Raw genomic sequence first — 12,061 nt, 5'->3', positions numbered from 1 at the left:
CCCGGACACTTTCCCAGCTCCCACCCCCACAGCTTTAGACCAGCTGCAGGCCCAGCCCAAGTCAGACAGAAGATTTCAGTGACATCATTTTCCTGGCTCTGTTCCCACCAGCCTCACCACAAGCCAAGAAGTTTTTCTGTCAGTGGGAGGCTGAAAGCTCATTTAAGAACAGGGAGATCCTCTCACGACAAGCCCAGGGCAGGCATGGGCGTGGATGTGGGAAGGAGAGCCGGCTTTTACAGCTGGAAGAGGGGACTCTTCCAGAGGCTAAATCAGGCAGAGAGATGTCACAATCCCCTCTGACAGCAGCCTGCAGCAGACTGACTGAATCCCCACATTCCCAACAGTTCACAGCTAGCAGAGACTGCTGGTAGGAGCCGTTCCCCCCAGCTGCAGCTCCCGGGAGCGCTGCTCACCGTAGGGGTATCCCCACGTGCTGTACTCCGGGGGCAGGATGAGGGAGCTGGCTGTGGGGACAGGCACCACGTTCCCCTCAGCGTAGTAGGGGACAGTGGCTCCCGTGGACAGGCAGAGCGTGGGGTGGTTTGGGGAGCCCGTCTGCTCCGAGTCCGCCCGGATCTCCTGGAAGCTCAGTCCTGGGGCGTAGCTAAAGGGCTGCTGCTGGGAATGGCTTTTGGTGGGGATGGAGATGTTGTCCATGGGGTGATAGCCACTGGCAGCCTCCTCTTCCTCTGGGGGGGCACTGGGGACCACCACAGATGGGATGTGCTGGATGGAGCGGGAGGGGCTCAGCGGGACCCTGTTCACAGCAATGTTTCCAATGTAGATGGGGAGAGTGACAGAAACCTCTGGAGACTTGAGGGAAACCTGGAAGAGAAGGGAGAACAGCGACATCCTCATTATACGTGGCAGTGGGAAGGTTCAACTGATGTCTGGACCACCCACATGACACTGCTCAGCCTGGGAGGGACACAGAGCCACAGCCCAGCCCAGGGATACTCTGGATAAACTCACCTGGATGTAGTAGTCGATGTGGATGAGGCTGCAGCCCTGCAGAATGGACTGGGGCAGTGCTGGAACCAGGATCTGCTCCTTCCATTCCGCATGTTTCCAGGCTTTCACCCCTGAGCCCTCCACCTCAGCGATGGTCCTTAGGTCGTAAATCCAGCGCTTGGATTTATAGGCCACTTTCTGCACAGACAGGAGGAAACACAGAGGCTGCAGCTGGTCTTCTGTCTCCCACATGTAAGCCAGGACACAAACCCACCCAACTGCTTTGTCAGATAGGCACAAGCACAAAGCTAACGGGCATGTTCCAGAGCAGGAATACCCATTGTGTGACAGACTGAGCAGGGATAAGCAAGACAAGTTCTAGGTCCTCTTTCCCCAGGAAGGTGGAGAGGAACAGAGCTGGAGATTTGGCCTCCTCGCTGCCCCGGTTTCACAGAGGCCTCCACGGGGTGGAGCAGCAGCACAAGGCAGAGAATGGCCCCACTGGACCCCACCTGGAGCAGACTGGCCACCACGGCGCCGGTGTCCCGGCCAGACTTGTTCTCTATGTCTGTGCGGAGCTGGATGGCCTGGCCCACGATGTAGCCCTTCAGATCAGACGTGGCTGTCAGGATGATGTTGCCACTTTTCACAAGCTTGTAGTTGAACTTCTTGGTGATGGACATAGTGTTGGGCTGCTGCAGGGTGGAGAGACAGAGGTGTTGGCTCAAGAGAGTCAGAGAGCCTCTGGGAAAACACTCAAGAGATTCAAAACAAACAAGCAGAAATATTTGCATCTAAGAGGATATAAAGAACCAGCAGCATGGCAATGCCACGGACAACAGGTCTCACTTCTCCAGCCCCACAGTTCTACTGTTCTATTAGTTGCTTTCCCCTCCAAAGCAAGTTCCCCAAACCCAAGTGTCTCCAAGCACCTGAAGCTGTTGACCAACATGTCTCTCTGCATGCTGAAAATTCAGATAAACCTTTCCAAGCAACACACACAAGAGTCAGAAACCACCTGGAGCAGGTCCTGACAGCAAAACAGCAGAGACGAGGAGTCCTTGTCCTGCTCTTGCATAGTCACAGCACGCAGTCAGAGCAGTCCAGCCACTCAGTGACTCCTCAGACAGCAGGACAAGGACAAGTGCTGAAGTGTTGGCATTTCCCAGCCATGCCCCTCCTGGCTCTTACCTCAATGTCAGGGATGTCGTTCAGGTTGAGAGGGCAGAGGACGTAGAAGATCTTGTTGCATTTGTAGTCCTTGGAGAAGCGAGGTGTGTCTATCACAGCTTTCACCTGATGCAGGACCTTGCCAAAAGGGCCTTCAAATGATGTAGGAGCAGAAGCTGGAGTTGAGAGAGAAAGAAGAGATCACAAGGCTGAGTCAGGCCAGTTTCTGGACTGGAAGTACAGGCAAAAGCCAAGGCTTACAGGGAAGGGCCTTCAGCCACTTTTCTGCATCTTACCTGGCAGCAGGAACTGGAAGGGAAAGTTGTGCTCTCCAGCTGTCAGGACCCCTGTGGAAACAAGAGTGAAGTGTACATGGGACAGGCTGAGAGGCTGATCACACTTGTTACCTTGGAATGTGTGATCTTCTGGGAATAGAGAGGCCACCAGCCAGGGAGTCACACCCCACCTGTTCTGCTGCCTGCAGCCACTGGACAGCTCCAGAGCTGGTGGGCAGGGCCTGAGCCAACAGGAGCACCTGCTGCCACCCACCCTCCTTGGGACAGGAGAGGTTCTGTATGCAGATATCCTCTAAATAAGGAGCTTTGGGGCAGGCTCTAAGGGATCCCAGAGCTACAGCAAGGAGTTATCCCAGGCTATCGACACAGGGCACAGAGCAGGGCTGCTGTGGGTTTATTTTCCTCAAGTCTTCTCCCTGTCAGGCAGTCAGGGGGAATGTGAGAGATCACAGGCACTGTCTGAGGGTGGTAGGGAGTTCTGGTGGGCGTCAAGCCACTCCACCCTCAGCCCTTCAGAGACTGCACAGGGTTCAGGACCTGGAGCCAGAGGTCCACCCACCCCTGGACTCAAGAAGAGACCTGCAATGCCTCAGCCTGGCTGCTGAGACAACAGGAGCTCAGAAAAACATTGGCATAACATTAAAATCTCAGCACTTGTTTTCTTCAACCACTGCTCTGCAACAGCCTTGAGGGCAGAGCCAAGATCCAGTGCATGGCTGAAACAACAGATTCCAACTCCCTGACTCCACCCATCCTCCAGCAGTCCCAGATCCCAGGTTCCCTCCAGGGCAGTGTGACACTGAACTGAACCCACAGTGTGACCCAGCAGCTCCTAAAGTTGCCTTCAGTACGAAAACCACTGAGGTTTATCCATGTGTGCTAAATCCATGTATACACAAGAGGCTTTGTTTCTGAAGTGGTGGAGCTGAGAGGAGACTCGGTTGCAGTAAGTCGAGCCGTGTTTGTTCTGCTTTGCAGGATCATTGCTGGAGGTACCAAAGCCCAGATCTGGCTGGTGCTTTTGTTGTTGCAAGACAGGAGGAGGCAGCTTGCCCGTTAGCAACGCTGGCTCTGCAGAGCTGGCAGTAATCGAGCCCTGTCGTCAGGGGATTAAGTGGATTACATGGAAGGGGGAGGTGGGCAAGAGAGGAGTAAATCCCCGCACTGACACAGCAGCCCAGGCAGGACCTGGTGCATCATTCTTGCTATGCAAAGCTGGATCTCTGCCTCTCTGCTGGCTCAGCCGCCCCACGGGGACGAGGGACAGCCCAGTGAGCGTGTCCCGCCTGCAGTGCAGGGACAGGGGGATAAATAACCCCACACAGGCCTCATCACGGATCCCTGCAAAGGGAGAACATCTCCCTGCAATCAGGAGAACATCAGACATGTCTACTTATACCCTTTGGCCTCAAAGAGAGGAGCAAGATTTGCTCATTGCCATCACCTCCCCGCTGATTGCCCTCTGGTTCCCCAAACAAACACGAATTATGTAGGCTAAAATGCAGCACCCGGCGCTGTCACCAGGTGGAGGCACCAAGCCAGGCTCTGCCCTCGCTGCCAGGCCTGAGGCTCCAGAGCTGGGCAGGCTCAGAGGCAGGTGTGGGACAGCCTCTCCTGCTCCTCTTGGGCAGCCTGGCTCAGTAAAGTGCCAGGTGAGGTGCAACAGGTGCCTTGGCTGGTTGGGTGCAGGATAAAGCCTGGTTAATGGGAATGGCTCGATGAACCCAGCCCTTGTTTGCTGCCCCCAGGGTTTCTGTCTTTTAATGGGCACCATGCAACATTGATCTTATACCCATTATCCCTAATTTCAGAAAGCAAATGGATAACTGGAGAACATCGACTGTCCTGTGCAGCTTCTGCATTGCAGCACAGAGACTCTCTCCACCTGGCAAGGAGAGGGAGCAAGTCCTGTTCCTGTGCTGCAGAAGGGAAGGAGGTGGAATTCCAGAGGATAGTGGTCACTGAGTTTCCACCAAGAGAATTCCCAGCTGCGTGACCTGCAGAGCCCCACACGAAGGTGCAGGCAGTAATTCTGAGTCTCCTGCTAGGAGCATGAACCTTCACAGCCTTCCCAGGACCCTCAGGATGAGCCCACAGGCTCCACCAAGTAAAAGTCTTGTCTATTCTACATTACAGGGAGCACCATCCAATAAGATATTTCTGTCCAGGTCCTGCCCAGCTCAGGTGCACCAGCAGAAAGTCAGGCTGAAAGTGAACCTGTGAGCACTTTCACAGTTTCTAACTCACACAGCATCACTGAGCAAGGCCATGAACCCTCCCAGGAACACTGTGGGCAGCATCACCCGCAGAGGATGTGGTTTGACTGGCAGAGCCACCGTGAGACTCACTGGCACTGAGGCAGTTTCTGCACAGGTAGTCCAAGCAGGTCACCAGATGGGAGCTGCCCACAGGTCACCTAGACCAGCCTGCTGGTCCTGACCAAGCCCAAGAGCCCAATAACCTGTGGCTGTGACCCACTGAACAGCCTGCAAATCCCTCCTGCAGCTCCTGCCTGCAACAAGCCACCCACAAGGGCTGGAAAAGGCCCTTCCTGCTTTTTGTAGCCAGAGAGGAGTTCCCAGACCAGCCAGCCCAGACTGAAGCTGTGTCCTGCCACAGTTCACACAGACCAAGGGCATCACAGCAGCACTTGGCTCCTGGCCACAGAGCCCTGACCCCAGTCCTGAGCTGAGCAGGGAGCCAGGGAAGCACAGAGAGCCCTGCTCTTCACTCCATGGAGCAGGAGATGCTGCAGGTGACTAAGAACAACTCTTGTTTTCAGACCTGCTCCTTCCAGCCCACTCTCTCCTTCTCCCCAAGAGAGAGAAGCATCTTTAGGCATCCTCGGTATCCCAGAGTGGGCATTCCAAGGCACCCACTGGTGCAGAAAGGAGTCCAGTGCCAGAGCTATTTCAGAGACAAGGGCTAACAAAATGAAGATGAAGAAAAGCCGATGGTCCTGACCAAGACAGGAGACTCCTGTGAAAGTACAGGCATGATCCAGAGTGCCTGGCAGAGTGACAAAGTAGGAGAGCCCACAGGTGAGCTCAGGTCCTGCCTGCCTCCCACTGCAACAGGAGGAAAGGTGGATATTTAGCAGTAATCTGGGCTCCTTTTTGCTTCTCCTGGCAGAGGCTCCTCCAGCACTGACACAGCAAAGGCTCCATTTGCAACTTGGAATTACAAAGCCATTTCTGTCTTCTGCCCACTGTCTGGTGGAAGGTTGGCAAATCCCAAGCCAAGCACCCTTACAGTGGGAAGGGAGGTGGCAACAGCTTCTAAACTCTCTAGCTGGCAACTTTGCTTAAAAAGGCTGAGCTTCCATTTTCAAATGCTGACTAATCTTGCTATAATAGGGAAAATCTGCAATTTCCCTTGTCCAGCTTCCCTGTGAGCACGGGCAGGGCACAGGCTGACCTTGAGCCAACACCCAGGAACTTCTCCCATGGAAAACAGGAGCAAACGCCACCTCAGCTCCCTGCAAGGGACACTTGCAGTGTCAGCCCAGCACAGCCACTGTGTTGGGGACACAGGGCCATGTGTGTCTCACCAGGCCTTGAACAGACCCCCAGATCACAGCAGGGCAGATGCAGCATCAGGCAGTGTCCAGAGCCATCCCACAGCTGCATCTGCTGTGCCCTTCCAGCATCCCAGCAGCAAGGGGAACACACAGCCCATGGGAAGCCACTCATCACCCCTGTCCCTCCAGCCCAGAGAGCTTCAAGTGACAATCCAGGACATTTAATGTGCTAATTTCATTTGCAAGTGGACTTTGCAACAGCGATCATTGTTGGAAGCAGGCAGAGATGAGCTGGTTTCCAACCACGGTGGGGACCCATGGCCATCCTAAAACTTGGGAAAAGCAGGCCTTTCCATGCTCCTCCAGCACCAGAGGCTTTGCCAAAGCACTCCCCAGCCTGGGCAGGGCACAGCAGGCCAGCAGGAGTTCAGCACTGCTCGAGGGGAGCACGGAGACCCTTCAAACAGGGGCTTCTGAGCAGCTCACAAACCACTGTGAGGGGACAGGGCTGTGCCAGCCACCACAGCCATGCTGAGCCGGCACCTCCCCATTCCCAGAAGCCGGAACAAAGGCCACAGTGTCCTCGGCTGCAAAAAAGCTTTTCCTGAACTTTACATGCACCTAAAAATACCTTGAGAAAGTCATTAGGCAGCAGAGGCAGCAGGCTTAGCAGGGTTCTGCTGTGGGGCCATACCTGCAGCAGCCTTTCCCCCTGACAGGAGTCAAGCCAGCAGAGATCGGCCGCCCCCGCACGGCCTTGGGAAACTTCCTCCCAAAAAATTCCTGGAGGGAAAAAGGCTGCTGCCCCAGGCAGCTTGGAAAAAACCTCAAGTCCAGATAGCAGGAGCAGCAACAACAACACATTAATAGTGCAGAAGAACCTTGGAAACTTCCCTGACTCTAGTAGAGACATGTCTGGTCTCATTCATGGCTCAGCTCCTACCCCCTGTTCCACACTGGGACTGGGGCTGTTCACTGGTACCATTGGATGTGGAGGAGTCCTGGAACATTTCAGTCACACAAAAGAAATGCCTTGATCCAGAGGGCTGATGCCAAGGCTTTTGGATCCCCTGGTGATGCTGGGTTGCCATCCAGAGACCTTGCCAGGCTGTCAAATTTGGGAAGTTTGACAAGGCCAAGCGCAAGGTCCTGCACCTGGGTCAGAGCAATCCCAAGCACAAACACAGCTGGGCAGAGAATGGGTGGATAAAAGCCCTGAGGAGAAGGGCTTGGGAATGTTGGTGGATGAGAAGCTCAGTGTGCCCCAGCCCTGTGTGCTGTCCCCAGAAACTCCCTGTGCCCTGGGCTGATCCTGCAGCATGGGCAGCAGGAAAGGGGGGATTTCAGCCGCTCTGCCCTGCTCAGGTGAGACCCCACCTGCAGAGTTGCTCCAGCCCTGGGACCCAGTGCAGGAAGGACCTGGAGCTGCTGGAGAGATCCAGAGGAGGCCCCTGAGATGCTCCCACCGCTGGAGCCCCTCTGCTCTGGAGCCAGGTTGGGAGAGCTGGGGGTGCTCACCTGGAGAGGAGAAGGCTCCAGGGAGAGCTCAGAGCCCCTGCCAGGGCCTAAAGGGGCTCCAGGAGAGCTGGAGAGGGACTGGGGACAAGGGATGGAGGGACAGGACACAGGGAATGGCTTCCACTGCCAGAGGGCAGGGCTGGATGGGAGATTGGGCAGGAATTGTTCCCTGGCAGGGTGGGCAGGCCCTGGCACAGGGTGCCCAGAGCAGCTGTGGCTGCCCCTGGATCCCTGGCAGTGCCCAAGGCCAAGTTGGACAGGGCTGGGAGCAGCCTGGGACAGTGGGAGGGGTCCCTGCCCACAGCAGGGGTTGGAATAAGGTGATCTTTAAGGTCCCTTCCCACCCAAAGGTTTCCCTGCACTCACTGCAAACCAGCATACTGCAGCACCACTGCATGGGGAAACTCATACCCACTGGGGGTGCAATGATCCTGTCTGTATTTACATTGTTAAACAAATGATCCAAGTGGAGTTTACTCCAGCACAGCTGCTGAAAGTGTCTGGGCTCTGGTCTGAGCAGTGCAGCCTCCCTGACTGGTGCTGCCAGGCAGAGCTGGCAGCCAGAGAAATCCCCAGCCCTTCAAAGCCACCATCCCTCCAGATCGAGGGGAAGCTCCCTGCCCACACCCTGCCCTGCCTGCAGCTGGCCAAGGGCTGGGAAATGTCCTCCAGCAGCCTCTGCCTGGCACAAGAGCAGGGCTGGGCTGGGGCTCAGGAGGAGGCAACTCCACAGGAACAAGGACACAGCCCTACCTGCTGTGTCCCACCCACCTTCCCAGGGCTGTCTGGCAGCTTTCTGTGCAAACAGCCCAGTCTGACAGCACCGGTGGGGCCAGATCTGCCTGGGCTGCACGTTCCAACCAGTGCCACTGCAGGGACGCCTGCCAAATCCTCCTCCCAGGCTGGCTGCCCCAGGCCCAGTGTCTCTGTCTGGAAGACACTGGCGGTCACAACCATCTCTCCACAAGGGTCACGGCCACCACAACCAAACCAGGACCTCCAGGATAGCAGAAAGGAGTTGGGAGGTGCCTTGGTCACACAACAGACTCAGATGAGGCTTATTCCTCTCCTGTGAAGGCTCACAGTGCGGTGTGCTGGGCCATGAGCCCAGATGTGTGACACACGGCAGGCTGCAGGCCAGGAACCATGGCGTGTGGCACAGCACACACCTCTGCCTCCCCAGGCTTCACCCACACACACCTCTGCCTCCCCAGGCTTCACCCACACACACCTCTGCCTCCCCAGGCTTCACCCACAGCTGCACACAGCAAAAGAGGTCAATGACTCTGTGTCACTCTCTCCAGCCCACAAAGACAAGGACAATATCAGCTCTGTAGCCAGCACTAGGAGCCTGGAAAGTGTCCCTGCACCCCAGGCACAGGAGACAGGGAGTGGCTGAAATAGGGCTCCTGCCCCAATCCCTGTCCCTGCCCACCAGTCCCTGCCAGGCTCTGCTCCCTCCTGGATGCTAGAACAGGAACAGGCTGCACCTTTGGAGTACACAGATTTTTTTGGTTCTTCTAGTAGAGGAACAGCAGGCCAGACCATATGGCAATTTCTCCCTGGCTACTTAACGAGTGATGCATTAACTGTGTTGGCCAATTCAAGGAGTACAGAAGGGTACCTGGGGCCTGCTGGTCCCTGTGCCATCACTTGTAGCAATATGTCTCTTTCTTCCTGCTGCCTAAAATCGGCCCTGGGGAAGGCGAGCTCCTCCAAAGGTGCTGAGTTAGACTGATTCTGGTGTTGCTGATACATAGCTTGAGTACTGTCCTCTCAAGGCAGAGAGCAGGAAAGCAGGAGGTTTGTGTGTTCCACTCTGGGGCAGAGAAATGAACAGCCCTAGCTCTGCACTGTGCCACAGGACTCCAAGTCCCCAGCTACAGGCGGAGATGTCACTGTCACTGCAGTCCCACCAGCCAGCACTCCGCTCACCCCTGTCCTGCCCTCTCTCCTCATCCACTTTTGCAGCCAGAAAATTGAATATTAGATATGAGCAAGGGGCCAGAGCTCTTTAGCTCTCAGGGGGCTCTATCAGAGCTGTCAGAAGGAAGCATTAATTCTGTGCCAGGGCACTTGAGGTGACGCCGGGCCATTGCAGCTTTAGCACAGGACTCAACTCAGCCTCTGGTGAATGAAGTTAATACAGGGGATTACAAACTGCAACAAAGGAGAGGAAACGCACATGTTTGCTCATGCCATCAGCAGGCACAGGTGCCACGGAGGGTGCAGCCAAGAGCCAGAAGAGCAACCTGCCAGCAAGCACAGCCAAAGCTGCCAGGAAAGCCACGGAGAACTCTCCTGCTCTGTATGGCAGCAATGGAGCACAGCCCCAGCAGGCTCCACGCTCCCTTTCAAGGCAGCAACTCGCTCACTCTGGCTCTGCAAAGGCACAAATACACAGCAGGAACAACCTGCAGCACTGCACACGGGTAATGCTGCTGGCATGAACCCTTCTGTAACACAGGAGGTGCAGCAGAGCGCCCAGCACTGAGCCGAGGGCTCCGCTGCTCCTAAACCTCTGTGTCAGCAGTTTCCAGAGACATTCTCAATGAATTAGCAGGATCTGGCAGTATGGCAATGCTGCAAAAAACCCCAGAGGATTAACTGCTCTACTGAGGCAAGAAATTGGGAAGTGCTGAGGAAGCAGCTGTGACTCAAGGCAAGTGCAGATCCCTCAGTGTGGTTTTCCTGGGCTGAACCTGCAGCTACTGCTCCAGAACCCAGCAGCACAGTGTGGCCAGGAGCTGGCACCAGCACATCCTTGGTGGCTCCCCACTGCCCATGGACACCCTGCTGCTCTCACCTGTCCAGGAGCATCACCTGCTGCTCTGAGACCTCCTGCTCACACACAACAAGCTGTACAAGTGTCACAATTCTGCTTAGTCAGGTCACCAAGATTTTTAAACTCACCTGGGAGCCAGGACTGTTACCCTGTGCCAGCTGCTGGCCATGAAGGTGTTGTGCCAGGCCGGCAGAGAACCACCCCAGGGAAGAGGTGATGCACAGCTGCCCCTTTTTAGTTCTTTGTGTAAGAAATCTGCCAGCAGAGGAAGCATGTGGAGCTGCCAGGAAATCCCTGCAGCGCCTTCAAGCTAACTAACAAGCTGCCAAAAGAAAGGTCAGCTGGAAATTACAGCCAGCTCCCTGCACGAGTTCAACTCAGGTACAAGGAGGGAACAGAAAGAAACAAGTCTACCTTTGCATGCACAGGGCAAGAGCTGTGTGTGCAGCTGGAGGTGCAGGGAAGGGACAGCTCCACGGGGGCACAGCACATGATGGACCTGCTCCTCTCTGGCTGAACAAGAGCAGAGGCACAGCAGGGAGGGGGAGAGGAGCAGGAGGCTCCGCAGAGCTGAATCACTCCATTATATTGGCCCAAGAGAGGCATCTCTGTGTCCCAGAGCAGCGGGTACAAGCGGTGCCATTCTGTGCTCGCTGCCACTTGATCCCCTGCACTGCTGACACCTACAGAAACCCAGCAGCCCCCACCCCTCCTGCATCTCTTTGCAAAAGGAAAAAACCAACACCAGCAAGCAATCAAAGTCCAAGTGGGAAAAGTAAACACCTTCTTAGCCTCTCCTCCAGGAGGAGAGTAAGGAGCCCCCCCAGGAGCCCTCGGTGGGCTGGGTGACCCGAGTAGCACAGCAGCCTCTCCAGCAGACAGCAGCGAGAGGCTCCGGAGCAGCTGGCACACTCTGCACTTCCCAGCAGCTTTTATGGAAAGAGCCCGAGTTCATTAAACTGTTGGCCTGTGTGTGATTGCCAAGGCTACAGCACAATCCCCGGCTCCTCAGGGCTGCCTGCTGCCTCCAGCTCCAGCCCAGCCCCACAAGAGGCTTCCCCAGAGCACAGAGGATCCCTGCTTGACTGGGGACTGTCACCCATGACACGCAGAGAACTGCTCGAGGGCATGCTGGTGAGCAAAGCGGGAAAAGGGGCGAGTTTATTTACAAAACTCGATTTTATGCATTTCCTATGGTGCCCGTGGATTGGAGGATGGAATTCTACCTCTCAAAGCACATTGGTCAAGCCAACTGTCAATCACCTTTCTCCTTCTACCTAAAAATATGTAAACAATGAAGGACAGTTAGCAAAACATGGCTATTGTTTCTAGTACAAAGTGTGATAAAGTAAAAATTCTGACTCCAATATGAAGAACAACACAGAAGGCATAAAAAAGTCCTCAAAACCAGGGTGACAGGGGGCAAGCCCAGAGGAGAACAGGGTCCTTTGCAGCAGCACTCATAACCAACCTTCTCCAGTGGCACAGCCAGGTCCCCCACACCCTGTTCCAAGGTGGGGAGAGAAAGGAAAATCCCATTAAAAAGTGCCAAAGTGGGCATCTGGATTATTTCAGGGTCTGCCTCCTTTTTCATGCAATGTATAGTCTTAAAAAAAAACCCAAAGCAGTGTGTAATACAAGCAGCAGATGATGCCACAGAGGATGAGCTGCCTCCTCACTTATTTCAATGCAAAGGTGTGTGGGAGGAGAAGTGTGGAGTCACTCTTAGAGGCTTAAAGAGCAATCTGAGCCTCTACAGTTTTGCAAACCTCCTCTCCCCTTCCCCCCTTGTGTCCTCAAAGAGCACAGATCAGTGTT

The 12,061-nt window shown here is 55.2% G+C and overlaps 1 protein-coding gene across 1 annotated transcript in view; it reads right to left on the bottom strand.

The window, feature by feature from the left end:
- ARRDC1 (arrestin domain containing 1) overlaps positions 1-12,061 on the bottom strand; it is a 35,623-nt gene that overhangs the window by 2,230 nt on the left and 21,332 nt on the right. The window contains exons 3-7 of the mRNA XM_063409040.1: positions 2,421-2,471; positions 2,146-2,300; positions 1,467-1,649; positions 976-1,152; positions 417-828 (exon numbers count right to left, since the gene is read on the bottom strand). Of these exons, the coding sequence (XP_063265110.1) occupies positions 417-828; positions 976-1,152; positions 1,467-1,649; positions 2,146-2,300; positions 2,421-2,471 (978 nt within the window). The remainder of the gene's footprint in view (positions 1-416; positions 829-975; positions 1,153-1,466; positions 1,650-2,145; positions 2,301-2,420; positions 2,472-12,061) is intronic.

This window comes from Prinia subflava, chromosome 12 (assembly GCF_021018805.1).
Source record: "Prinia subflava isolate CZ2003 ecotype Zambia chromosome 12, Cam_Psub_1.2, whole genome shotgun sequence".
NCBI classification, from domain to species: domain Eukaryota; kingdom Metazoa; phylum Chordata; class Aves; order Passeriformes; family Cisticolidae; genus Prinia; species Prinia subflava.
The sequence above is the reverse complement of the archived record's forward strand: the minus strand, read 5'-3'. Positions and strand labels throughout refer to the sequence as shown.